At 56.6% G+C, this 25931-nt stretch overlaps 1 protein-coding gene across 1 annotated transcript; it reads left to right on the forward strand.

The window, feature by feature from the left end:
- Positions 1-3714: 3714 nt before the first annotated feature.
- LOC119090061 (heterogeneous nuclear ribonucleoprotein H) lies at positions 3715-15747 on the forward strand. Its single transcript, XM_037212859.1, has 10 exons — positions 3715-3837; positions 7309-7403; positions 7918-8076; positions 8473-8616; positions 10337-10475; positions 12965-13131; positions 13904-14142; positions 14381-14500; positions 14744-14927; positions 15399-15747. The coding sequence occupies exons 2-10, from the start codon at positions 7310-7312 to the stop codon at positions 15485-15487; spliced, it is 1335 nt and encodes a 444-aa protein (XP_037068754.1). The 5' UTR covers positions 3715-3837; position 7309; the 3' UTR covers positions 15488-15747.
- The last annotated feature ends 10184 nt before the right edge of the window (positions 15748-25931 follow it).

The following is a 25931-nucleotide window of genomic DNA, read 5'->3' on the forward strand; positions in this document are numbered from 1 at the left end:
CGAGTGGTCAACAAAGTGTATTAACATGACCAAGCCATGCTTGTCTGGAAATGTTCACTATTCAGTCAGAATCGATGAGTGACACAACCTCTGTAACGTGGTTTTTTAACATGCGCGCTCGCAAATCTCGGCAACAAAACCTCGGCACCAGGCGTTGCAGTCTCCGTAGTTGGCGGAGCGCGAGCCTAGTGGTTAACTTTCAGCTTTGGTTCACAAGTGGACGAAAATGACACCGCTTCGTAAATAATTGCCTTTAAGCTCGTAAATCGATTGGAAATGCAAGCTATGTGACATCATTTTAAGCATGCGCACTGCAAAATCGTATAAGCAAAAACCTCGACTCCAGGCGTTGCAGTCTCCGTAGGTTGCACAGTGTCGGCTCAGCAGCTAATATTGAATTGTTGCTAACGAGTGGGCGAAAATGATGATGCTTCTGAAAGAAGTGCCTTTGAATGCTTTATGGTATCAACTCGTTCATTAAGAAGTCAGTCTGGGCACATATTTTACGTGTGCGATTTTTAGACTGATGATAAGAATGGATTGACCTTTAAAGCACCGCGATGTGGGGCTGAAATCTGGTGGTTGAGAAGGGTAAAGGAATAATTTATATATTTCGTGTTTCTGTAACTATTAATCTGTCCAGACGACGGATATAAAGCATCACGCGGCGCCGGCCATCTGGTGGCACTTGCAGTGGCTGAAGCCGTTCGGTTTTACGGAAGCTGTAGCCCAGGCCATCGCTGTCTTGCTCTCGAGGTCGCGGGCGGGCATGTTCAAATCTTTTGACGTAATCTGTTTCACTAATCCATTCTGAAAAAAATGAACGTTTTCAGGCAAACATGGGATGGCCTTGTTCGTTTCTAAAGTTCCTTTTGAACCACTTTATTCAACAATAATGCGACCCCCACTCTACTCACCAATAATGAGACCCCTTATTTCCTCCCGGGCAAGAGGCCCCTTGAGTATAACACCAGGGGTACATTAGCGTTTCCGGTTAAGGGCTGAACAGCCATTCAGTCCACCGCGAAGCGTCTTCTGGTTGTCATTCTGGCGACACGGGGCAGGATCTCCTGGTCGATCCAGACGCCATTAGGATATATCATGTCATATTGTTCCCCCCCCCCCCCCCTGACACGGGAGGCCTTCTGACCCGCGTAGTTGGCCCAGGATCAGCACAGAAACCGTCATTGAGGCAACAACATCCTTGATCGCCGTAGCTGGTCCAATAATTTCACATACATTTCAGTTCCATGATTTTCTGTGTTCTTCAGAAATATTGAGGGCCCCTGAAGGTAGATTTTAGATGAGAGTGGTCCCAAATTTGTATTAACATGGCTAATCCATGTTCATCTTAAAATGTTCAAGGTTCAAACAGAACTGATCACTGATCAAAAAGCCGCGAAATATTATTTTGAACATGCGCGCTCGCAAGTCGTCCCAACAACAGCCTCGACGCCCGGCGTTGTAGTCTCCATGGGCCGCGCGGTGTCCGCCCTGCGGATATGACACTAAGCGATGGCCAATGAGCGAACGAAAAAAATGACACATCTCAAGGAAGATGGCCGGTGAAATATATAAATCGTCATGTACGTTTAATGAAGTGCAAAAGCAAGCTGAACACAACCTCATTCTGAAAAAGTGGGCAGGGGCATTTAACACTACTGCCCCCCCCCCCCCCCCCCCGGCAAATGTGAGGTTGGCCATTTCCACCCCTGGCCTCCCTGTTCCTACACCAATGGCTGGGAATAGTGTACAGCACACCCTGCTGGTGCTTTGATTAGCTGTTGACGAATGATGCGGCAGTGTTCAGTCCGTATGAAGCGACAAACTCTTGATCGCATCCACTGCTTGTTGATGAAGTAGATGTGTGAGACTCGCCCTCAAAAGTTTGTATGCATGTACCAACAACGTTGATTTTGTGGTGTACCCTTCAACGGTACCACATATTAACTCAAACACAATCGCCACCTAAGTATTTGTTTTTGCAACATTTTCGTGCGGTTCCCAGAGCATTGTTGCTGCAATACGCACACGACTAGCATATCTGGACCAGAAGCCCAGATTACCAAACCTAGTATGCGGTTGGCTTGCGATTTAACGCAGTGTTTTCTCCGTGTTTCAACAAATGAAGTCAGTAATGCGCTAGCACTAAGCAAATGTCAAGTTCTTCTTGTGTGTGTATCCTTCCTTATGTTGTCTTAAGAAGACATTACAAATGCTCCTGAGTGCGGTAGAGGATGGAGAGCCCGTGGACGTGGCGTACCTGGACTTCAGCAAAGCCTTTGATTCTTTGCTTCACAATCGCTTGCTCTTCAAGCTTCATGCTTACGCTGTGAGAGGCAATTTGCTACGCTGGATCAGGGTTTTCCTTACTCACCGGATGCAGAGAGTGAGAGTTCAGGGCTCGAAGCCGGACTGGACCCACGTCGTCAGCGGCATCCCGCAAGGATTAGTGCTTGGACCAACGCTGTTCATAATCTCCGTGAACGATCTGTCAGAACAAGTGTGAAGCGTGGTCAAGATGTTTGCAGATGACGCCAAGGTCTACTGTCGTGTCCCGAGGCCCCTGACTGACTCACCTCTGCAGGTTGACCTCGACGCCTCGGCCAAGTGGTCAAAGGAGTGCCTGCTCCCCTGTAGTGCGGCGAAGTGCAAATAATGCAAAGCGGAATCTGCAACCCGAGGCTGACCTTCTCCTCGGACGGCACCAAAATCGCGGTTGAGTCCACCAAGAAGGACCTCAGGATCTTCGTGGATTACAAAGTCAAGTTCCACGTGCAGACGGCGTAAACGATCTCCAAGGCTAGCCAAATGGTGGCGGTCGTGAGGCGGTTTTTTGCCAGTATAGATGCTTGCACGTAGCCATTGCTCTTTCAGATCTTAGTACGTCCGTGCTTAGAGTATGGCAAAGTCATCTGGGTCCCGTTCGGCAAACTGGACCAGAAGCGGCTGGAGCGGGTTCAGCGACGAGCTACCCGTCTTGTCCATGAAGTGAGGCACCAGCCATACCCTGAGAGGCTCAGACTTCTCCAGTTGCCCTCGCTGTACCACCGTCGTCGCAGGGGAGACATGTGAACAGTGTCCCAACTGTTTCACGGAGGCATGTCGCTGTCGGAAGAAGAGTCCCTGACAAGGCACAATTCGGAGGTAGCAAGAGGACAGCAATGGAGACTGAGAAAACCTCGAGCTAGGGCTCTCGTCCGTCGTAGCTCGTTCAGCACGCGGTTCGTCAACGATTGGAACGCTCTTCCACACCTGGTCGCGTCGTCAATCTCAGTTGAACAGTTCTAGACTACGCTTGATATGCAGTGGGTTGACATAATGTATGACATCCCACACTGGATCTACCCTTAATTTGACTGTTTGGTTAACGGACTGGGAGCCTGACGAGACCAGGACCTACAGGCCTAGTGGCATTTTATAATTATCGATCACCATAAGGTAAGGCAGGGTAAGGAGCGGCGAGGAAATGAGAAGGGTTTAGCGGCACCCGACATGGCGCCACGCGATAGTGCTGCCACCGCGGGCAGATGCCAGTGACCATAGACATCAGAAGCGCTGGTGACGATGTACTCTCACCATCAGCTTATGAGCTTCATACTTTTGCGTGAGCAAAAATATTTGGGATTTTTCCTTATTTTTGACCATAACTTTCGGCCAATCAAATAAAACAATATCCCTAAATCGGAACTATCTTCGCCATCATGTATCTCACTACTCGTTGATTTCCGGTCGATTCCCAAACAGACGCCATTTTGTGTACGAGTAGGGGTGAGGGAACGGAGGACTCGTCCCGCGTGAATATTTCCTGAACCGCTGGTATTATTCATTCATCAGGTGAGACACCTGCTGCTGCTTTATGTCGCTTACACCTTTGATAATTAATGGTTAGCCTGTCTCGCTGAAGCCTTGTGACTGGTGGGGTGAACCGGCTTCATCCATGTAGTCGTTGGTTGCCCGCAAGGATTGGAGAGACGAGTCGCCGTCTAGTGAATCGTCAGCAAGCGGGAACTCATACCAATCAACCTCATTATCATCGTCATTGTAAAATGACCATCAACCTTTTCAATCGGCTTAGCGTGCCAGTTACCTCCGTGTGAAAAAAAATGTCAAAAATCAACAAGGATGATGTGGGGAAGTGTAGTGATTGAAGGAAAGGTTTTTCATTATGCACCATTTGGTGCAGGTATACCTTGGTACCTAAGGTTAGAAAAAATTAATACATCTGTCATGTTTAAGGCAAAACATGTTGTAAATAGTCTAGAAACAGGTAGATTGATGCTCCTACCTTCAAATTTGAATAACTATGACCGCAAGCTCCCGAGTGCCGCACGCACCCCACTGCCTTGACACTCCAGGGCCGTTCCTGCGTCGTTGCATAATACAATATTTCTGCTTAACAAGAACCATAAAAAATGTAAGGGACTAAGTTAATAATAATGCAATGAAAAACATTTTGTGTCGCATCTAGGTATGTTAATGAAACAGACAGGCCAGAATAGCTCAGAACACAGCCTAAACTAGCCTAACCTAACCTAGCCTAGCCTAGCTTAACAACCAAACCTGACATAACCTAACCCCCACCCTATCCCCTTCAACCCAGTGTCCCATTGGCAGCCATGTTTCATGCCATTTATGTGTACCATATTAAGTTTTGTTCAGCTGCCATATTCTCATTTTGCTTTTCATTCCTACCCAAAAATGTCATTTCCCCACCATGTTGACTAATCTGCAAACAATATGTAAGACTGCTTGGATATGTGGGAAACACATTTAATTGGATTCTTGTTACCTTGGCCTTGTACATTTTTATGGTTCTCAATGCACACTAATGTTGTGAGCACACAGTAATGTTGTGATCACCCCTAGAAATGGCGCTGGGGTCGCGGTCGCTGCCTGTTTGCGCTCGGATGTTCGCTATTTTAGTTAAGTTCCAAGGTAAGAGTTTAGATGACCTGTTTAATGATTCATTACAGTATGTCCTGCCTTAAAAATGACAATTGATGTATGATGAATGCTCTTTCTTAACATGAGGTAGCAATGTATACCCTGACCTGCCATTTTCCAATCACTTCTCAACTTTTAACACTGGTCCGGCATCACCATACATGTGGATTGAAGCGTGTCTAGTATTGCTCACTTCCTGTGGCTGGAGTGAAATGCTTGAAATTATAGGGAATATTGGTGTTTTGGTGCTGAGTGATGTTATCATCCACAAGTACACACTGCAAAGAATATCAAAATTTGTTTGCTCTGTACAACACAAGATGGGGATGGACCTGTCCCCAAACTGCAGATGCAGCAGTTGCCACACCACAACTAAAGGAGGATGCTGCAGGAGGTTTCAGCCAGATCTTTGTATCATATCATGCACAATACTTCTTTTCAGTGCTCAGCACGCAGCAGTATCTGAGATTTGGTTTGCTCTTGGGGGAGAGAAAAAATATTAAATCATAGCTTGTAGTGAGAAAAAATAGGCCATCTGAATTTGCATGGCATTCACAGCTGGCACTGAAGGTTGCTCTTTGGCAGCAGATGGCAGTAAACACTATGCTCTGTTTGATTTCTGTGATTACCAAAGGCTGTTTGGGACTGGCTGCTTGCAATTCTTAAATTTTCTAGCTTCATATGTAAGTGCTCCTTCCTAAATCTATGTTCACAGCTGCTGTATTTTTTGAAGCTATGGAGCTAATAGAAAGTTGTTGATATTGACAATTCTACATTGAAGGTGTGAGCCATTGAAGGCAGATAAAAACCAGCGCTTGAAATGTTGTGTATGTGCTGAGCAATTCCTCGAGCATGTTATGACAAACTTAGTATCAAGATGTCATGCAAGCCACACTAACACAAATAGGAACATCTGAGGCATAGTAGTTAATGCAGCTATGTTCTAGCTAACATACAATCTTTCTCACCTAAAGGAAAGAATATGTGGCCACGTGATACCCATGTGGGCTCTTACAAACTTGGAGTATGGAATAGAAGTCTTCAATGACATAGCTGCTATGAGTTGTTTATCAGTTTTGATTGTTTTTTTTAGCACCCAAATGATTTTGTAAAAGAGAACTTGTTGACAGAAGCCAGCTCAAATAAAAGGTAGACCTCAGAAACATACATGATTCATGATTGATTGATTGATTCAATGAATATGATGTGATTGTGATGTGATAAATGCGATGAATATTATGATTCAATAATGGACATGATTCAATGAATATCAAACCAAAAGTTTTGCTCAGTGGAAAACCAGAAACCCTGCCTTAGTTTTACACTGATAATAATTATGTGGTGACAATCTGTGGAGCAGTGGAGAAAAAAAAAAAGCTTTTGTTTAATGTGTTTTGATGTGGGTTCATCACATATTTAGGTCCGATCTTCTGGAGAATATACCTTCTTTAACGCTAAATTCTCCCCAAGAGCCAGGGACTTGTGGAGCCATGGATTTCCATGTGTGCGAGCCATTGTTGGGGATGTTGTATGACATCACCATTATACCCTAAATACAATCTCCATTTTTGATAGCTTCAAATGCTAATTTAAAAGGATACTATTTAAAAAGAACTTAACAATTTTCACATATATGATTAATTCATGCTATGTGTAGGGGTATATGTTAGTGTGATGTGTACTTTTGTATCAGTTTGCACTGTGGTATAGTGATTTCCATGTGCAATTCAGAAACATTGAATTGTGACTCATACAAGATGTTCTCTGTTCTCTCTCTTCTCCCTGGCCCATCAAGACGCTGTGGTTGTTAAGAGGGCGGGCTCTGGCCTGGTGTCTGCGTGAGTCAGTGTCCGCAGGGGATTATGCTGCAGGTGCACAACATTTTCAGCATCTGTCTACCAGCATTAAATTAGGCCACACCTTTAACAAACTAAATGTAAACAGCTTCCTATCTGCCCCATTACTTCAAAAAGTATTGTAGGCACGAGCACACACACACAGGGAGCATGCACTCACACAGGAGGCACAAGCTTTGGGGGCTAGAGGCTTTCAGAATTACAAGCAGCCAATCATCCATGGTCTTTCGGGATCTCTAATATCAGCTTTTGTTGGTGTTTGCTGTCAACTATGGAAGAAAACTACTAAGCTTAAGAATGTCTGACAGTGCCAGTGGTGTACACAGGGCAAACTCACCTAAGCTATTTATTCACTATGGGCCACAGTTGAAATTTGTTTTGTTCTTTCTGCAACAACCAAAATCGAATTTCAGATGCTGCTGTGATATTGTTCCCCTTTCCCCAGCAACCCAGCATCCCTTGACTGCTGGCCCTGTCCACTGACTGGCCCTTACTCCATTGGCAGCATGTCTGGTGACCACAGCGCCGAGGAGGGCTTCGTAATCCGCGTGCGCGGCCTGCCCTGGTCGGCCACCGAGGACGACATCATCAAGTTTTTTGGTGGGTGGACTGCCGGCGGCTGACGTCCGCTGGTGGCTTCTGGGCCGGCGGCTGACGTCCGCTGGTGCGCGGCTGGGCCGGCGGCTGACGTCCGCTGGTGCGCGGCTGGGCCGGCGGCTGACGTCCGTTGGTGGCGGCTGGGCCGGGGTGGAGATCGCCGTGTGTCGCTGCTCCTCCGTCCGTGTGTGCCGTTTGCTGTTGTTTGACAGATGAAGGCTTGGCTAGAGGGGGTGGACTGGGATGACCCAGGCGTTGCTGGAGCACTGTGGGACGCAGGAACAAAGCAGCCTGTGTTATTTGAACTGGAGCCATGCTGATGCAGCTTGCGCCCTGCACCACTACATCGACTGGGCCTGACCTCGCCTGATTCGGTGTCACCTGGCCTCGGCGAGCCGGCCCGACCGCCGGTGCGCCGGCGCGACGGTCGGCGCCGCGCCGGCGCTGCCCGACCCCGGTGACCGGAGCTGACAGATAAGATAATGTGAACAGATAAGATAATGATAATGTCCGGCAGATAATGTGAACGTGAAGGGCGGCACGTCGGGCATCTACCTGACGCTGTCGCGCGAGGGCCGGCCCAGCGGCGAGGCGTACGTCGAGCTCTGCTCGGAGGCCGACTTCGAGGCGGCCAAGAAGAAGCACAACTGCACCATGGGACACCGCTACCTGGAGGGTGAGCCGCTGGCTGTGGCCGTGCTCCTGTCATTCCCCTTCTGTTCACTCGGCGCAGGTGCGCTCTCTGCACCCAGGAAATGTGAGGTTATATGACGGACGGACGGACGGATGGTGGTGGTGGTGGTGGGATGTTCCTAGTACTCCGCTATAGGTCGCGCCGGTGCGTCCCCGTGTGGCGGCCGTGCCGCATTCACCTCGGCCGTGATGCATTACCCTGAGCCGGACGTGGCGCGGTCGAGCGGCGGCACGCGCGCGCGCGCGCGGCGCCGCCGTTCCCGCCCCCACCTGATGGCACGTAATCTTCTCTCTGAGCGGGGCCGCAGCCCCCGTCCCGGCGTCGCCCGGACGCCGCCCCCACGTGACGCGACCTGACCGCGCCGGGCCCGGCCGCCAGTGTTCCGCTCCAAGCGCTCCGAGATGGAGTGGGTGGTGAAGCGGTCCGGCATGAACGCCGCCTCGTCCATGGACGACGGCTGCGTCCGTCTACGCGGCCTGCCGTTCGGCTGCTCCAAGGAGGAGATCGCCAACTTCTTCTCGGGTGAGCGGCGCTGCTGTGGCCCGCGCTGGTGTGCGTGCGCGGGAAGGGAGCGGGCCGATTCGGGCCGTGGTGCGCGGTGTTGTGTCGGGTGGCCGGCCGAGGGGGACGGCGGTGTCTGCTGGGTGTGGCCGCATTCCCGTCGGCTAGGTGGGGGGCCATTGCCGTGTGACGGGAGTATGTGCGGGAGGAGTGGGCGATCCCGAAGTATTTGGGGGATGACACTGGCGAGGTTCTAAGAGAATATTTCGCATGGAAGCGAACATGATATATGATTGGATAAGTTCACTTAGATCTTTTGGTATAATCCTTAAGTGTAAAAGACTTCTAGACAGCACAATTATTTGTTTAGTAAATACGCTCCTCAATGCGTCATCAGTTGACAAGGCCACCGTACCTTGCATACCATTGATTGTGAGCCAGTTGACGGTCGCTTTATCTGGAAATCGTGCTCACGAACGCCAGATATGAACACCTTGACAACTATATTTGTGTTGGCCTCGATCGTCACATGGCTGATGGAATGGCGGCATTTGGATGACGTTATTATGACGTCATAAATGCCAACATGACGGGAATAATCTCCCTGAAATACCTTTCCCCATTTCACGGGTGTGTAGGTCAGAAATCAGAGAGGCTTAGGTCTGGAGAAGGGCAGGGTTGTGAGCAGCACGGAAAGGTCTTCAAGGTGGTCATACCAGTTCAGACCCCTTATAAATGTGGAAGGGGCCTTTGTAATGCGCATGCTGATGGCGCAGAAGCTGTTGGAACTGAGCTTCTCCAGGCATGGCCACAAGTAATGGTTGGTCGTGGCGATTCCCGGTCTTGGTATTGTGGCAAAGTATGGTGTGTCCAGCGCTGCCACGCTGTCTAGACCGTACGCTGCGCCAAGCCAGTGGTGTGTGAGCGGGTGTATGTGGGTGTGCGTGTGGGTGGGTGTGCGCGCGTGTTTGCGTGCGTGCATGTGGGTGTGCGTGCGTGCGTGCGTGTGGGTGTTCGTGTGTGTGGTGATGGACCCCTCTCCCAGCTCCCGGCCGGCTCACGCCGCCGCTGATGGGTATGGTCTGTGCTGAGCTGATGGGGCTGTTGCCTGCTGGTCAGTGCTCTGGCCACTGCAAGGCTCTGTGACTACTGTGTGACTCCCGCCAGAATGTGGGGCTCGTCCGGAAGACTATATCGTCCGGTAGTGTTTCGGTCAACGTTGGCCATGTGGTGAAACCTTGCTCTGGTTTTGTAGTTGATGAAGCTGGTGTTTGGCGCCTGCGCCGAGCCAGATGCGGTATGGTGTGCTTCACCAGGGAAGCATCGCGTGTGTTTTATTTGAACCGTTGATTTCGGAGCACGTGCAAAAACAGGTGCGAAAATTGTGTGGTGTAAGATATATGCATTCGCTCTAATGCTCTGCCCTAAATCCTTGCTCTGATGCATGGTACAATTTTCCGCGATCCGCCTGGCGGATCAGGTGTGAATGTATGGTGAGACCCGGAGCCAACGCCTGGGAGGAAACCGTATGTTGTGAAGGCGAAGAATTGATCATCCTCGCAGGGCCACGGTCGCTGATCAGCAGATGTTGCCAGTCGTCTGTGGCGCGAACACCAGTCCTCGCCCGGTACCCCATGTACCGTCGCGGTCGCCCCCTCCCCCGCCCCTGTGTTTGTGTGTGTGTGTGTGTGTCGGCGGCGGCGGGCCGGTAACGCCACTCTCTGTCTGGGTGCTCCGACAGGGTTGGAGGTGGTTCCCAACGGGATAACCATTCCCCTGGACGGGCAGGGCCGCTCCTCGGGGGAGGCCTACGTCCAGTTTGTAAACAAGGAGGTGGCCGAGCGGGCGCTGGCGAAAAATAAGGAGAAAATCGGCCACAGGTGGGGGCGCTGAGGCAGAGCTGGCGGGAAGGTGAGGGTGGCGGCGGACGGGCCACGCGCGCGCGTCAACACACGACCGCGGAGGGCCGCCGGGGCCGGACCTGGTCCCCGGGTTCGGCACCGACACAGGCGCACACGGCAGCCAGCCGAGACAGCGGGCGGCGCCCCGCCCTCGCGGCGACACGTTCTCGCTCTTCGCTCCCTCTCCCGCTTATCTGTCGCTACCTCTCCCGCTCATCTGTCGCTACCTCTCCCGCTCATCTGTCGCTCCTCCCGGTCATCTCTCGCTCCCTCTCCCGCCCATCTCTTGCTCCCTTTCCCGCTCATCTGTCACTCCCCCTGCTCATTTCTCGCTCTCTCTCTCGCTCATTGCTCGCTGCCCCTCCCGCTCATTTCTTTCTCCCTCTTCCGCCCATCTGTCTCTCCCTCTCCCGCTCATCTCCTGCTCCCTTTCCCGCTCATCTGTCACTCCCCCTGCTCATTTCTCGCTCCCTCTCTCGCTCGTTTCTCGCTGCCCCTCCCGCTCATTTCTTTCGCCCTCTTCCGCTCATCTCTCGCTCTCTCTCCCGCCCATCTCTCGCTCCCTCTTCCGCTCATATCTGGCTCCCTCTCGCTCCTTCTCCCGCCCATCTCTCGCTCCCTCCCTCGCGCATTTGTCGCTCCCTCTTCCTCTCATCTCTCGCTCCTCGCTAGCTCCCCCGTCGGTCATCTCTCCCTCTTCCCTTTCCCCTATCCCCTTCTCTGCTCTCCCCTCCCACCCATCCAGTCTGTCAGTGGCCTTCATAACGCGCCACGACGCGGGACACGTACGCACACAGTTTGGCTGGAGCCGACGGGATGCGCGGCTACATCAAACGGGCTCACTGCACAGCGCACGCGAGGCCGGAGAGGGAGAGCGCGGGTAAGGAGTCCGCGGGCAGCGCTCGCCGACTGTGGGGACCAGCACGCTCCCTGGCGGGCCACACGGTAAGGCGGCAAGTGACGGTGTCGCGACGGCTGCAAGGAGGCCCCGGACACAGGCGGGCACCAAAGGTCGGCTGGGAAGTCTGGCGGGCTCCGGAGGTCGGCTGGGAAGTCTGGCGGGCTCCGGAGGTCGGCTGGGAAGTCTGGCGGGCTCCGGAGGTCGGCTGGGAAGTCTGGCGGGCTCCGGAGGTCGGCTGGGAAGTCTGGCGGGCTCCGGAGGTCGGCTGGGAAGTCTGGCGGGCTCCGGAGGTCGGCTGGGAAGTCTGGCGGGCTCCGGAGGTCGGCTGGGAAGTCTGGCGGGCTCCGGAGGTCGGCTAGGAAGTCTGGCGGGCTCCGGAGGTCGGCTGGGAAGTCTGGCGGGCTCCGGAGGTCGGCTGGGAAGTCTGGCGGGCTCCGGAGGTCGGCTGGGAAGTCTGGCGGGCTCCGGAGGTCGGCTGGGAAGTCTGGCGGGCTCCGGAGGTCGGCTGGGAAGTCTGGCGGGCTCCGGAGGTCGGCTGGGAAGTCTGGCGGGCTCTGGAGGTCGGCTGGGAAGTCTGGCGGGCTCCGGAGGTGACGGGTCGGAGAAGACGGCAGGAGGCGTCCAGCAGAATCAGGGAGTGTGGGGCGGCGCCTCACTGTTTGTATCCTCGGCTCTGTCTCTGCCGTCTGTGGCTCCGCCGAGCGCTAGTGGGCTGCCTGCCGCGCTTGTGGTCGGCTCGGCGCTGGCTAGTGTTCCGTCGAGTAAGCCAGCCGCGGCACGCGCCACAGGGCGGTCATCATCGCCGGCCGCTGGGCCCGTGGCCGTGTTGCACGTGTGTGGTGTTTGACAGTGTTTGTGGGATGTGTTTGCGGGACGCGATTGGCTGTGTCTGTATGTGGTATTTGACACGCAGATGTATTCATGTGTCATGTTTGACTGTGTGCCATGATGGACTGTGTGCCATGTTTGACTGCCATTTTTGACTGTGTGCCATGTTTGACCTTGTGGGACATGTTTGACATTGTGCCATGTTGGGCTGTTTTCGTACTATGCGCGACTGTTTGTGGGGCATGTTGAACTGTGTGCCAGGTCTGGCTGTGTATGTGCGCCACCATCCAGATTGTTGCGTGATGTGGTGGTTGTGTCATATGTGCTGTGTAGACTGCCTGCGTTGTGTGCCCTCTGAACTGTGTTGTGTGAGGTGTGTGATAGCATGGGATATGCCGAACAGACTAGCGTGTGTCATATGGACCATGTGGGCCGTGTGGGTTTTGTTGTGTTGTGTGTTTTGCATACCGCGTTGTGTGGACAGTGCAGTGTGCTGTGTGGACTGCTGTGCGTCGTCTGGGCTGTGTCGTTTAGACTGGCATGTGCTGTGTGGACGGTGTTGTGATGTGTTAATGGCGGTGTGCTGTTCAGACTCGCGTGCCGTGCAGATGGTGTTCTGTGCCGTACGGGTGGTGTGTGCCGTGTTGGACTGTCGCGGCGTCTGGCGCTGTTCGGGGCGTCGTACGCCGTTTCGCCGTGCGCCGGTGCTCACTGTTCGCGGCCGCCACCGCCGCCGCAGGTACATCGAGATCTTCCGGAGCAGCCTGAACGAGATCCGGGCGGCGCAGGGCGCCGGCAAGGTCCGTCCGCTGATGATGGCCCGGCCGACGCCGTACGACCGCGGAGACCGCTGGGGAGGCGGGCCCGGCCGCTACGGCGCCGGCGCGCGCGGCGGCGCTCGCAGAGGTGAGTAGGCGCGGCGCCGTGGGCGGCTGGAGGGGTCCGGCCTCTGGGCTCTGCTGACCGGACGGGGACGCGGTCTGGCCGTGGGCGGCTGGAGGGGGCCGGCCTCTGGGCTGACCGGACGGGGACGCGGTCTGGCCGTGGGCGGCTGGAGGGGGCCGGCCTCTGGGCTGACCGGACGGGGACGCGGTCTGGCCGTGGGCGGCTGGAGGGGGCCGGCCTCTGGGCTGACCGGACGGGGACGCGATCTGGCCGTGGGCGGCTGGAGGGGGCCGGCCTCTGGGCTGACCGGACGGGGACGCGGTCTGGCCGTGGGCGGCTGGAGGGGGCCGGCCTCTGGGCTGACCGGACGGGGACGCGGTCTGGCCGTGGGCGGCTGGAGGGGGCCGGCCTCTGGGCTGACCGGACGGGGACGCGGTCTGGCCGTGGGCGGCGCTCTGCCGACTGGGGATGTGTTCCGGCTGACTGCTGGGCGGGGCGCGCTGTTTTACCGGACGGTCGAAAAAGAATGGAACGTGTTGCCTGTTGGGGACAGGACAGCGTCCGATCACATAGCACGGCTAGTGGCCGGAATGATGCCGGCCCTGCGCGTGGAGTGAAGTCGGGCTGACTTACCGCGTTCCGGGGCTGGGAGCAGCTCCCCTCACTGTTCGGGCACGGCCGCTGTTCAGCCCCGCGCGGGGCCAGACGGCCCGCTCGGCGCCCGTGCAGGCACAGGGCTGGTGTGCCGCCACTGCGACATCGCCTCACCCCCTGGTCGCGGCGTCCGTCGCAGGCTTCCAGGCCGACTACGAGGACTACTACGGCGATGGCGGCGCTGGCGCCTGGGCCGGCAACGGCATGGGCGGCGGCGGCGGCGGCGGCATGGGCCGCGGCGGCGGCATGCTGGGCGGCGCCATGAAGGGCATGGGCGGCGGCGGCGGCGCCGGCGGCAAGTCCTGGCAGAGCATGACCGGGCACACCGTGCACATGCGCGGTCTGCCCTACCGCAGCACCGAGTCCGACGTCATTGACGTGAGTTCCGCCTGCCGCTGACGGTAGCCGTGGGGGGAATGCGTCTGGATCCGAGTCGGGCCGGCCATTCAGCGGCGGGATCGGTCCCCACCGCTGGCGGTTTTTCTGGCACGTTCCTTTCGGTGCGGCTTTGTAATGCGTTCGAGGTCCTGCGGTGAACGCGTGGGGGTTACTGACCGGCTGTTGTCTCGGCACTGAACCAGGTGGACCCGCTGACCAGCCTACGTTCCGCCCGCAGTTCTTCCGGCCGCTCAACCCCGTGCACGTGCACATGCTGTTCGACGACATGGGACGGCCGTCCGGCCAGGCCAACGTCGACTTCTCGTCGCACGAGGAGGCTGTCAAGGCCATGTCCAAGGTGGGTGGGGCGGCGCGCCGGGTCTGGCGCCGCGCCGCTGCAGCGCAGCTCGGTGTTTAACTCCCGGCGGTGTACCCCCGCCCCCGCCAGGCCCTGGCACTCCGTTCTCAGCTCCGTTGGCTTCTCCAGCTGTGGCGTCATGTCGCGCCGCTCCGCGTTTCCGCCGTTGGTGCGCTGTGGGTGTGCGCGTGCGCATGCGCGTGCGGCGTCGGCGCCTGACGTGCGCCGCCGCCGCCGCTGCAGGACAAGTCTCACATGGCGCACCGCTACATCGAGCTGTTCCTGAACAGCACGCCGGGCGGCAACTACGCGGCGCAGGCGGTGCCGCAGGCCGGGCCGGGCTTCGGCGCCGGCCTGGGCCGCGGCGGCTACGCCGGCGGACAGTGGCCGGTGACCGGCGACGGCGCCCAGGCCGACTACAGCGGAGGTGAGCATTGACGGTCGCAGCGCGGGCTCAGTGCGACGGCGGCCGGCGGTTTTGGTGAGCAGCGCGGACAGCGTGGTCGTGGCGTGGCTGGGACGGTGCAGCGTCGTGTTCAGTTCTCCTGATGGCTCGTGTGTGCCCGTCGCGACGTGGTCGGCGGTGACGGTTGCCGCGGTTCCTTCCGCTGGCTGTCATTGTTGGGTTCGGTGCAGACGAGTGCGCCATTGGGCACATGCAAACCAGCGTTTCTGGTTTGGGGACTCACTTTTTGGCCTGTGGCTTTATGTTCATTTGTTTCGATCGTTGATAGCTGCGGAGGCGTGTTGCCCGGTTATTTGCTGGTTGCTGCCCTGCGTCCCCCGCTGTGTGGCAGCGCCCGGCCCTGCCGGCCGTGGTGTGCTGGCGTGTTGTGCGTCCGTCCCTCTCCCGGCGCTGATGTCGGCACATCAAAACTGACCTGACCTCGCTCGCCAGCTGGCTTCAACCCGGCCGGCTACGGCGCCATGGGCGGCTTCAATGGCTCCTCCCAGATGACTGGCAACAACTACAACTCCTTCATGTAGACGCCGTCGGCCACGGTTTCGACCGGTTCGTGCAGACTGCGCCACCGGCGGTTATAGGCGGCGCCACCGGCGGCAACTTTTGTTTTACTGGGCGCTGCCGACAGCTGGTGGTCGTAGCCACTTCCGTCTGGCCGGGCCGTGCGTGCCGCCGGCCCGCGCGCGCCGCCGGCTAGCCGCGCGCGGCGTCTCTCACGTGTCATTCTCGTCCCATCGCTCATCCTCGTGCGGCCTCGACCTCAAAATACAGGAGTGGAGAGCTGGCCGCGTTTGTGAGGGACTGGATGGGAGGCCAGAGACGCTTGGGATGACCCGGCGGGTCGCGGGGCAGCTGGCGCCGACCCAGTGATGGTCACCGCGTGGAGGCTATCGGCTGGTACACTGGGCCGCTCTGCTACTGGTACCCACTGTTGCACTACTGATATGTTACGGCTGTATGCTGGGCCCCAGATCACTGGGAGGGTCTGTCCACTCGGCCACAAACCAGCACACGGTGACCTCGTTGAATAGTCTCAAGTGCGAGGAGGGTGGGGATGACGGTGCAGCGCCAAGGACTATAAAAAGAACCTGAGCAGAAGAACCACCGAAGTGCACGCTGGCGCCGGGGACCGTTGTCTCGACTGGGAACCGGATACTTCGGCTCCTGGAGCCGCCGGCCTCCCCAAATTACTGCTGCTTTGCGCGACTTGTGTCCGCCCATGTCAGGACTTAGCCAAGACGAACCATGTGTTCATGAGACTGCGGAGTTGCATTCAATGGTGTGAGGAAGTACGCGCCGACCATTCGGGGCCAGGGTCCCACGAGCGCCCGGCTGGTGGCCGCCTGCCACGCTACCCGGGTTCTCGGCAACGTCCTGGCCTTGACATGCGACGCCCCATGCACCGGCCCTATCGGCGCAGATTAGCACCCTACGGAACAGCATACCGAATGAATCCCAGCCTGTGCTACACACTGAATGGAGGCCTTTCAGACGGTTGAGGGCTTATCAACCTACCGAAACTTCCGCCGACAGCATCGCTGTTGGTTCAAGGACGGCTATCTTAGCGCGTTCAGTGGCGGACCAAGGATTTCGTCAAGGGGAAGGGCTTCAACATTGTGAGCTGCCAAGGGTTGGGGCCACCTCCTCAAAGTAATCGAATAGTAGTTCTCGATTCTTTGAGATTCTGATATCAATATTCTGTTCAACGGGAGTTAGATTTCAGCTTAATCCGTCATAGCCATCATCCCGTGCGCGGCCCCAGGAGACTAGGCGTAGCATGCACGCTCGTTCATTCTCTTCAAGTCATGGTGGATCGGACAAGTTGGGGGCTAAGATTTCCGAGAAATGGGAGAAGTTAGTTTAGGTTGGCTGCCAACTACGATCAAGGTCAGTGCGACAACTCAAGCGAATCTGAACAGATTCAAGCGTTTATGCGTTTGGTGCGGACATGTTCGACGTGCTTACACATTGATTATCTTGTATCAAGAATGAGACCTAGAAATTCGAATGGTAAAACGAAAGGAATGTGGTGACCGTCGGGATTAAGAAAATATGCCTGTGTATCTCGTCCCCGCAGGGGCACCGGCTTCGGTCGGTGTAGGGGACTAGCGCCCCCTCGGGTCCCAGCTCCGGTAACGGGTGGACAGCGCAAGCTGTTCCTCTCAGGGCGTAGCGACCCTGGCGGTACGTGAGCTCCTGCTCCTTGTCCCGCCCGCTCCTTCCACTTTACCCGCACTCCCGCATCCGGCCCTATCACCACTCCTCATCCTCGTTTTATCGGGGTCGCCGTGCCCCCTCGCCCACGTCCCCGGGTTGATCGGATCCTGGTGGCTGAGGGGCGCGTCGTGCGGGTCAGCCACGGCGCGTCCCAACACTCCACTTTGGCCAGAATATCCGGGGGCGTGGGGGGCCCGTGGGGCCCCACACGGGTCTAGCGGCTTGTCGCTCGCGTTGCGGTTAGGTGCTCCTTGCGGGTCTCCGCTTGGGGCGCCTGGCCGCGCGCAGCGGCTTAGGGGGTCAAGGGGCGGCGGCGCTGAACCACGGTCAGGACGGGGAGGGGTCTCCCCGGTTACACCTGGCCGTGCGGGAGGCGTCGTCCGCCCCGTATAGCACCGAGGTTGCCCTGGCGGCACCACCACCAGCTGGTGAGTGGGCCGTCCCCCAGTTGGGCTCCGAGGTGGGTGGGGAGCCCCGGTGCCGAAAGAAAAACCCTTTCTGCATGGCATCTACCTCAAAAAACACCCGTCCTCCGAAAGGGGGTCGGACCACGACAACCCAAGGATGCAGAAAAGACTCTGCTATCCCCGGACCACGGATCCTCGTCTTCCACAGTGAAGAGGTTAGGTTGGCGTCCCTCTCACCGTTTCAGAGAAGAAATGGCTGCGACAAATTTGGAAAAATTATAAGATGTGACAAGCTCCGGGATGGAAAAATAGAAGTTGAATTTGCTAGTGATCAGGAGGCGAATCGGGCTATGCAAGCAACTGAATTTTCGTACAGTGTTCGGGATGGGGCCGGTAAATTGGAAAAAAAACAGTGTCAATGACAGCGACACCACACAACACCAAAAATTCGTCCAGGGGCGTGGTGAACTGTTTCGATCTACGTGACGTTGACGAGGAAGAGATCCTGGAGGAGCTCTCGGAGTTTGGAGTGACCGCCGTTCGACGGATCCTCGTCAGAAGGGGAGGAGAGTTGGTGCCCACCAACAACCTCATACGTTCAGTCGCCCTGACTTGCCGTCCGAGATACGTGTGGGATACGCACGTGTCAAGGTGCGCCTCTTCATCCCGAACCCCATGCGATGTTTCAACTGCCAGCGATTTGGTCATACCAAACAGTACTGTCGCAACAAGCCTGCCTGTGGGAAATGCGCTTCCTCCGAACACGCAATGGAACTTTGCGACTCAGAGAGAGTGCATTGTGTGAATTGTGACAAGGACCAGGCTCCGCACGCGACTTACGACCGCACGTGCCCAGCGTACGTGAAGGAAAAAGAAATTATATCCATTAAAACCACACGCAACATCTCTTCGCGAGGCCAGAACATTGTACGAGGAGAGCCACCCAAGAACATCGTACGCCGAAAAAGCTAAGACCTCCAACGCACGTCCGACCTCCACTGATCAAATGACCGCTGCTCAGTTTGTAGCGCTCTTGAAGTCGTTTGGTCTCTCGGTTGTGTCGACGAACCAGGCGCTGGACTCAAGTCTGGCAGCCCTGGCTCCCCCTCCCTCGCTGGAGCGGTCGAAGGAGACCGTGCTGGCAACCTCTTCGCCCCCTGGCCGGTCGGCACCTTCCGCGTTGCCGACTCCCACGGCACCGCCGTCTCCTGCCGGAGAGGAGGGCTGGACGGTGGTCCGGCGTGGCCGTGGCCCGCGGGCTCCACCGGCCTCCACATCGGTTTCCTCGCCACCTTCGTCCGCCTCCGCTTCGTGTGCTCCGCTGCCTTCGTCACCTCCGACTCCATCAGCGAACACATGTGGGCTGGCGATAGAAACGTTGGAGCGGCACGATGCGGACAGGCGCGCCCGCGATGCCAAGCGGGCGCGTCTGGCTGAACAAGAACGGGCAAAGGCGGCGAGCCGTACGTCTGGGGCGGGTAAGGAGTCCATCCCTCGCAGCGGTGCTCCATCGCCCAGAAAACCAGTTGAGCCTCCCGCTGGTCCTCAGACGTCTGGCAGGGCCCCATCCATGGGTCCTCCCCCTCCACCACCCAGGATTGGGCACGCTGGCACAAAGCGCCCCCCGGCCTGTCCTCCGTCTCCATCCGACGGAGGAAGCCCAAGGATTCGGCCCAGAGTGGAGCACCGCTCTGCGGAATCGAGCCGTACCTCCCAGACCGAGGTATCCGGTCCTGCAACGGGCGCAGCCCAGTTCTTTTGAACCGTGTCGCGTCTTAAAGTGTGACTTTGACCCCTTTTTAGTGCACCCCCTTGCAGGCTTATTGACTGTGATATTCTGCGCGCTGTGCTGGTGAGCCGGGTGTGTAATGGCTACCCTCACCTCTTAGCTTTGTGACAAGTATCTTACAGTGGAACTGCAGGGGCGTGAGAACTAGTGTACACGATCTCAGAGTCATTCTGAATGAGCGCTGTCCCGCCATCGCCTGCCTGCAGGAGACCAAACTGGCACCTGGCTCTCATTTTAGTATCCCGAGCTACACCGTAATGCGTCGGGATACGCCAGCTGATCCAATTGCACATGGCGGAGTTCTTTTGGCTGTGCACCACAGTGTCTTTGCCCAGCGCGTCGTCTTACGCTCTGACCTGCAAGCTGTTGCAGCTAAGATACTTTTCGGGCGTCGTGCAATAACCGTCTGCTCGCTGTACTTACCTCCTGGTATTCAATTTCCGACGGCAGAAATGAGATTTCTGGTGACCGAGCTTCCCCCGCCTCTTCTATTGCTGGGTGACTTTAATGCTCACCACACATCTTGGGGCTGCGCCCAGACCAACACCCGCGGCAGGCATTGCGAAATTTTTTTACGTGATGAATCACTCTGTCTTTTAAATACCGGGACCCGAACTCACATGACGCTGCCGTCAGGCCAGACATCGGCGCTGGACTTGAGTCTTTCAAGCCCCCAACTGGCGGTACACCTGACATGGTCCGTTGACAACGACGCCTTTGGCAGCGATCATTACCCCATCTGGCTGCGCTACCAGAACGGAGCAGCTCTCGGTTCCAGGCCACGACGGTGGAATCTTAGAAAGGCTGACTGGGATGAATTTCAGGCACGGGTGGAAACCAGGTTGGCTTCCGTTTCGGCGGATGTGCCTGCATCGATAGAAGAACTCACCTCCACAATCTTACGATCGGCACAAGAAAGCATTCCACGTACATCTGGTGTACCACGTCGTCCCCCTGTTCCGTGGTGGACGGACCAGTGCCGCGATGCTATACGTGCGCGTAAAAAAGCCCTGCGAGACTTCGATCGACACAGCACTACGGACAACTTAATCGCTTTTCGACGAGCTCGGGCGGCAGCCCGACGTACTGTCTTGGAAGCCAAGCGTACGTCTTGGCGTTTATATGTGGGCCAGCTAAATTGCCAAACGCCGACTTCGGTCGTTTGGGCGCGGGTGAAGCGTTTAGCATGCCAACAGTCCTCAGTGCCGCACCCCGTACTTCATATGAATGGCCAGGACATACTGGACCCCTCTAAGGTGGCGAACGAAATGGCTCGTGCGTTCGCGGAGCGTTGTGGGCGGACAACTGCCGCTCCCGATTTCATACGCCATCGTGCTCGTTGCGAAGCAGCCCAGATAAACTTTCATACAGCCGAAGAGTTTTCATATAACAAACCTTTCACAATGTTTGAACGGATGTCTGCCATTAGCTCTCTGCGCAGCGTGGCAGAAGGCCCGGATTTAATTCATAATGATATGCTCCGGCGACTTCCACCAACAGCGACACAAGCTATGTTGGTGGCATTCAACCAGTTGTGGGAGACGGGGGAGTTCCCCACTTCTTGGCGGGAGTCGCTTATAGTTCCGTTGCTGAAACCTGGCAAGAATGGGAAGAATCCATCTGACTACCGTCCAATTGCGCTGACCTCGTGTATGTGCAAACTCCTGGAGCGGATGGTTCATACACGATTGTCTTGGTTTTTAGAAAGCAACAATATCTTCTCGAACGCACAGTGTGGTTGCAGGAAAAACCGTAGCACCGTTGATCATCTTTTAGCCTTGGACTCAACTGTGCGCATGTCTTTTAGGGAAAGGCGACATGTTGGAGCTGTGTTCTTCGATATTGAAAGGGCTTACGACACCACCTGGCGATATGGCATCTTACGGAAGCTGTTCCAGTATGGCATACGCGGAACTATGCTTACCTTCCTTGCGAACTTTCTTGCTGACCGTTTCTTCCGCGTCTGTGTCGGTTCCGTATGCTCGAAAAGATACACACAAGAGAACGGCATACCCCAGGGCAGTGTACTGAGTGTTGCGTTGTTTGCCGTCATGATAAATGATGTTGGGGACAGTCTTCCCCAGGCGATTGGTCGCTCGCTTTTTGTTGATGACCTCGCCATCTGGTGCAGCTCTGCCACAGCAGCGTCCATGTCGCGTCAGTTGCAGTTGGCTGTGGCTCGCTTGGAAAGATGGAGCATGCTCAACGGGTTACGGTTTTCCACCTCGAAGACAGTTTCCGTCCACTTTTGTCGACGCCGGCGTCAGTGTCCCGACATGGTGCTTAAGCTTTATGGACAGTCGATCCCCTGCAACACGGCGGCACGGTTTTTGGGATTACATTTTGATAAGCGTTTGACCTACAGGGAGCATCTTACCACTCTGCGTGACAAGTGTTTTAAGGCACTGAAGATACTGAAATGTGTGGCACGAACATCGTACGGAGCAGATCGGAAAACACTTTTGTTGTTATACCGTTCACTGATACGCTCCAAGCTGGACTGTGCGTGTGTTGTATATGATGGCGCCTCTGAGTCCGTAAAACGCATCTTGAATGCGGTCCATCATGCTGCGTTGAGAATCATCACTGGTGCATTTGTACGTCTCCGACAGCCAGCTTGCTTGTGGAAGCCAACGAACCTTCGCTGGCTACCCGAAGACAGTTGTTGGGAATGCGGTACGCTTGTAAGCTCGCGCAATTCCCGAACCACCCAACACATGACGCCGTGTTCTCACGCCATACATCCCATGTTTTTCAGTCCGGACAAGCAACACGTTTGGCGCCTTTCTGTGTGCGTGTTCGTAATGTTCTTCATGAGAGCGGCTTAAGTTTTCGGGGTGTGGCACGCCCACGTAGCCTGCCGACCGCTCCGTGGGTGATGGTATCGCCAACTGTCGACGTCTCATTGTCGGAGGTTCGGAAACAAAATATGATCCCGTACTTTGCCAGATCAACAGCTCTGAAGCATATCGAAACATATCAGGGGTTCACAATGACGTATACAGACGGCTCGAAAACGGATACGGGTGTTGGTTCCGCTTTTGTGTGTGGTCCCGATACGCGATCATTTACACTGCCAGTCCATGCGTCCGTGTATACTGCAGAGCTTGTGGCCATCATTAAGGCGCTTTGTTTTATAGAGGTGGGCGAAGACAGTCTGCACGTGATTTTATCGGATTCCCTAAGTGCCCTTTCGGCATTAAGGTGTTTTAATCCGGTAAATCCCCTTATACAGGATATCTTACTGCGTCTCGACTCTCTGTACCGGGCTGGCAAGACCGTAGTACTTTGCTGGATCCCGAGCCACGTTGGCATCGCGGGAAATGAGGTGGCTGACTCCGCCGCAAAGCGGCGATGGTGGTTGGCAAAGCAAAGTTCCTGAAATTTGGTCCAGTCTGCTTTTAGCGGACTGCAACGGGGTATATATGGAGGAACTGCATCATCTGCAGTATGAAAAGTGGCATGATTGTTATGGAGACTGGTCGCTGTCGTGGGCATCTCCCTGAACAGTCAAACAAAGAAGTCCCTATTGAGCAAGAGCACATGCCAAGTCACTGGTTGTTTCCGTTCCAGTGAGCAGGTGGTGGTAAATGTTATTGTCTTTGTTGAGCAGAACTAAATTGTGTATCAATAAAGTCTTGAACCGAATGTCCTCGGCGATTGACGGCCTGGGTGCCGCTACTCCGCGCTGGACTGTGAACGTTAAAATCGCAGAGGGCGAGAATTTGGTCAATTTTGGTCAATAATTTGCAAGTTTCCCTTCCAACGAGGCTAAACCAAAAACGAGTTCCTCATGCGTAGAATCATCACATTTTGTGTGATGTACTCCGATATGCAAAGAAACATTAGGGTGGTTATGTCGATTTTCAGAAGAAATCTGATCATGTGTATAGCTTCAGAAATCTGAACATGGACATGGCTTCCACACGAAAGGTTTTCTCAATTCTAAGAATATTTTATTGATAGCGTGCCCTACACACCACTACTATCTAGCAAGCTGAGAATCGAATATTTCCAACATGGAAACTTTCCACGCACAACACCGCAACATCAATATTTAAAGACCAGTCTGCTTGTTTATGCAGCTTCCAGCATGGGTCAGAGCGTTATTCGGACCACTTTTCAACAGGTCACTCTTGTGGCCGTCCACCCGCCTCCACGCCTAGCCACACCTTTACACGCCCCCATACGTCCCCACACGCCTCCACATGTCTCCACACGTCACGTCAGTATACGTCCATAATGTCTCCAATCACGGGAAGTTCATGGCGTCACCGATCACAGGAAATCAGTGGTGTCACCGATCATAGGAAAGTAGTAACGTCACCTATCACAGAAAGTCCATGATGTTACCGATCGCACGCCAAGAACGGGCTCATTGGCGTGAAGGGCGTCCTCTCGTCGGGCCCGACCTCGCGACACTCGCGGTAGTGCAGCAGCGTCAGCGGCCAGCCAGAGCGGGCCAGGCCGTCAGCCATGAAGTGCTCGTTGGCCGAGTAGCCGGTGGGCGCCACCACCGCGCCGCCGGCCATGAAGGCGGCCATGTAGCCGAACGTGCCGTACGTGACCACCGAGTGGTTGCAGCTGGCCAGCGTGGCCATGTCAAGCGCGGCCGGGTCGACCGGGCCAGCGGCGCCGAGGTCCTCCGCCATCAGCACATCCTCGCCCAGGATGTTAGCGCGCGCCCAGGCCGTGTCGTCGCTCGCGACCACGAACACGGCGTTCGGGTAGCGGCGCCGACACAGCGACAGCGCACACTGGAAGTACTCGGTGCCCACCGGCCGGCCGCCAACTCTGTTTCGCAGCCAGGAGGTGTAGTCGGTGCGGCGCACGTGCACGCTCACGAACGTGCAGTTGGCGGCGCAGCGGTGGCGGCGCGCGGCGGCCTCCAACCGCGCGCCGACCGCCGCCGCCAGCTCCGGCCGCCACTGGAACTCGCCCAGCAGGCGACTGCGATGGCGCGCGAAGCCGGCCACGTCGCAGGGTCCGCCGCCGATGCAGACGGCGCTGCCGGTGCGCAGCTGCTCGTCGAGGCCGTCGAGACCGACGGCGACGGCGCGCTTCCGGCAGCGCGCCGGCAGGACAGGCAGGCTGCGGCGACCGGCGAACAGACGGGTGAAGGCGTTGGCCATGGGCAGACCGATGCCGGCGGGCGTCGACGGGAAGCGGTCGTGGTGCAGCGCCCACAGCGTGAAGTACTGGCACAGCTTGTTGCCCAGGCGTCCCCCGCTGTTGACGGTCAGCAGCGGCGGCGGCGGGCACGCATCAGTCGCAGCTGTTACACTGGCGTTGGTCGCTTCGTTGGACGCAGCTGGTTCACTGGCGTTGGTCGCCGCGTTGGACGCAGCTGGCTCATTGATGTTGGTCGCTGCGTTGGACGCAGCTGGTTTATTGGCGTTGGTCGCTGCTTTGGACGCAGCTAATTCATTGGCGTTGGTTGCTGCGTTGGACGCAGCTGTTACACTGGCGTTGGTCGCTGCGTTGGACGCAGCTGGTTTATTGGCGTTGGTCGCTGCGTTGGACGCAGCTGGTTCACTGGCGTTGGTCGCTGCGTTGGACGCAGCTGTTACACTGGCGTTGGTCGCTGCGTTGGACGCAGCTGGTTCATTGGTGTTGATCGCTACGTTGGACGCAGCTGGTTCACTGGCGTTGGTCGCTGCGTTGGACGCAGCTGGTTCATTGGTGTTGATCGCTACGTTGGACGCAGCTGGCTCACTGGCGTTGGTCGCTGCGTTGGACGTAGCTGGTTCACTGGCGTTGGTCGCCGCGTTGGACGCAGCTGGCTCATTGATGTTGGTCGCTGCGTTGGACGCAGCTGGTTCATCGGCGTTTGTCGCTGCGCTGGGCGCGGCCGTAACGCTGGCGCCGCTCGATGCGCTGGGTGCAGCCGGTACACCGGGGAGAGTTGTGGCCCTGGGAACAGCTTCTGCACCAATGGCCGCTGCCGTTGTCCTCGGAAAGCTTGGTGGGCTGATGGTGGTGGTGGCTGACATGGTGGTGGCGGTGGCTTCTCTGGTCGCAAGCGTAGCTGCTCTGGAGTCAGAGTAGCACGAATACCGTGAACATGGGTGGCAGAGTTGTTAGCGGCAACGGGCACGGGCGCAGTCACCCCAGGCACGGACCAGGCGGTGTTCAGAGGCACCCCGTCGTCCCGATAATGATCTTTTCCATCGAAGCTCTGCACTGCCGGCGGCCATCGAACCTCGCCTTCTTCACCCTGGGCGTCACCAGGATCACGGCCGGTCACATTCACTGCTGTGATCCGACCTGGCCCGCCTCCCGTGCCGTCCGGAGCGTCTGCCGGCGGTGGTCGGCTGTGCTCTGCCGCCGCTCTCTGCCGGGCTCCCTCGTCGCCGCTCCTGTGACGGGCCTTCGGGGGGCCTCCGGAGGAGCCTCCGGCGCCGGCGGCCGGCGGCGCTCCGGTCCAGCTCGGCACGAGGACCGCCGGGCCGGGACGGCCGCCGTTCGGTGGGGGCCCGCCGGCGCCGGTACGATCCGGGCGCCGTCTCCTCCGCCCCGCCGCCGCCGGCCGCCCCGCTCGCCACCATGTCCGTC

Source organism: Pollicipes pollicipes, unplaced genomic scaffold, assembly GCF_011947565.3.
Source record: "Pollicipes pollicipes isolate AB1234 unplaced genomic scaffold, Ppol_2.1 Scaffold_1600;HRSCAF=1878_pilon_pilon_pilon, whole genome shotgun sequence".
NCBI lineage: Eukaryota > Metazoa > Arthropoda > Thecostraca > Pollicipedomorpha > Pollicipedidae > Pollicipes > Pollicipes pollicipes.

What these genes read in the sequence shown, in the direction of transcription:
- LOC119090061 (XM_037212859.1), top strand. Translation starts at nt 7,310, where the DNA reads ATGTCTGGTGACCACAGCGCCGAGGAGGGCTTCGTAATCCGCGTGCGC. An exon ending in CGACATCATCAAGTTTTTTG is followed by an intron (nt 7,404 to 7,917) that starts GTGGGTGGACTG and finishes AATGTCCGGCAG; the next exon opens with ATAATGTGAACGTGAAGGGC. An exon ending in GCGCGGCGGCGCTCGCAGAG is followed by an intron (nt 13,132 to 13,903) that starts GTGAGTAGGCGC and finishes CGTCCGTCGCAG; the next exon opens with GCTTCCAGGCCGACTACGAG.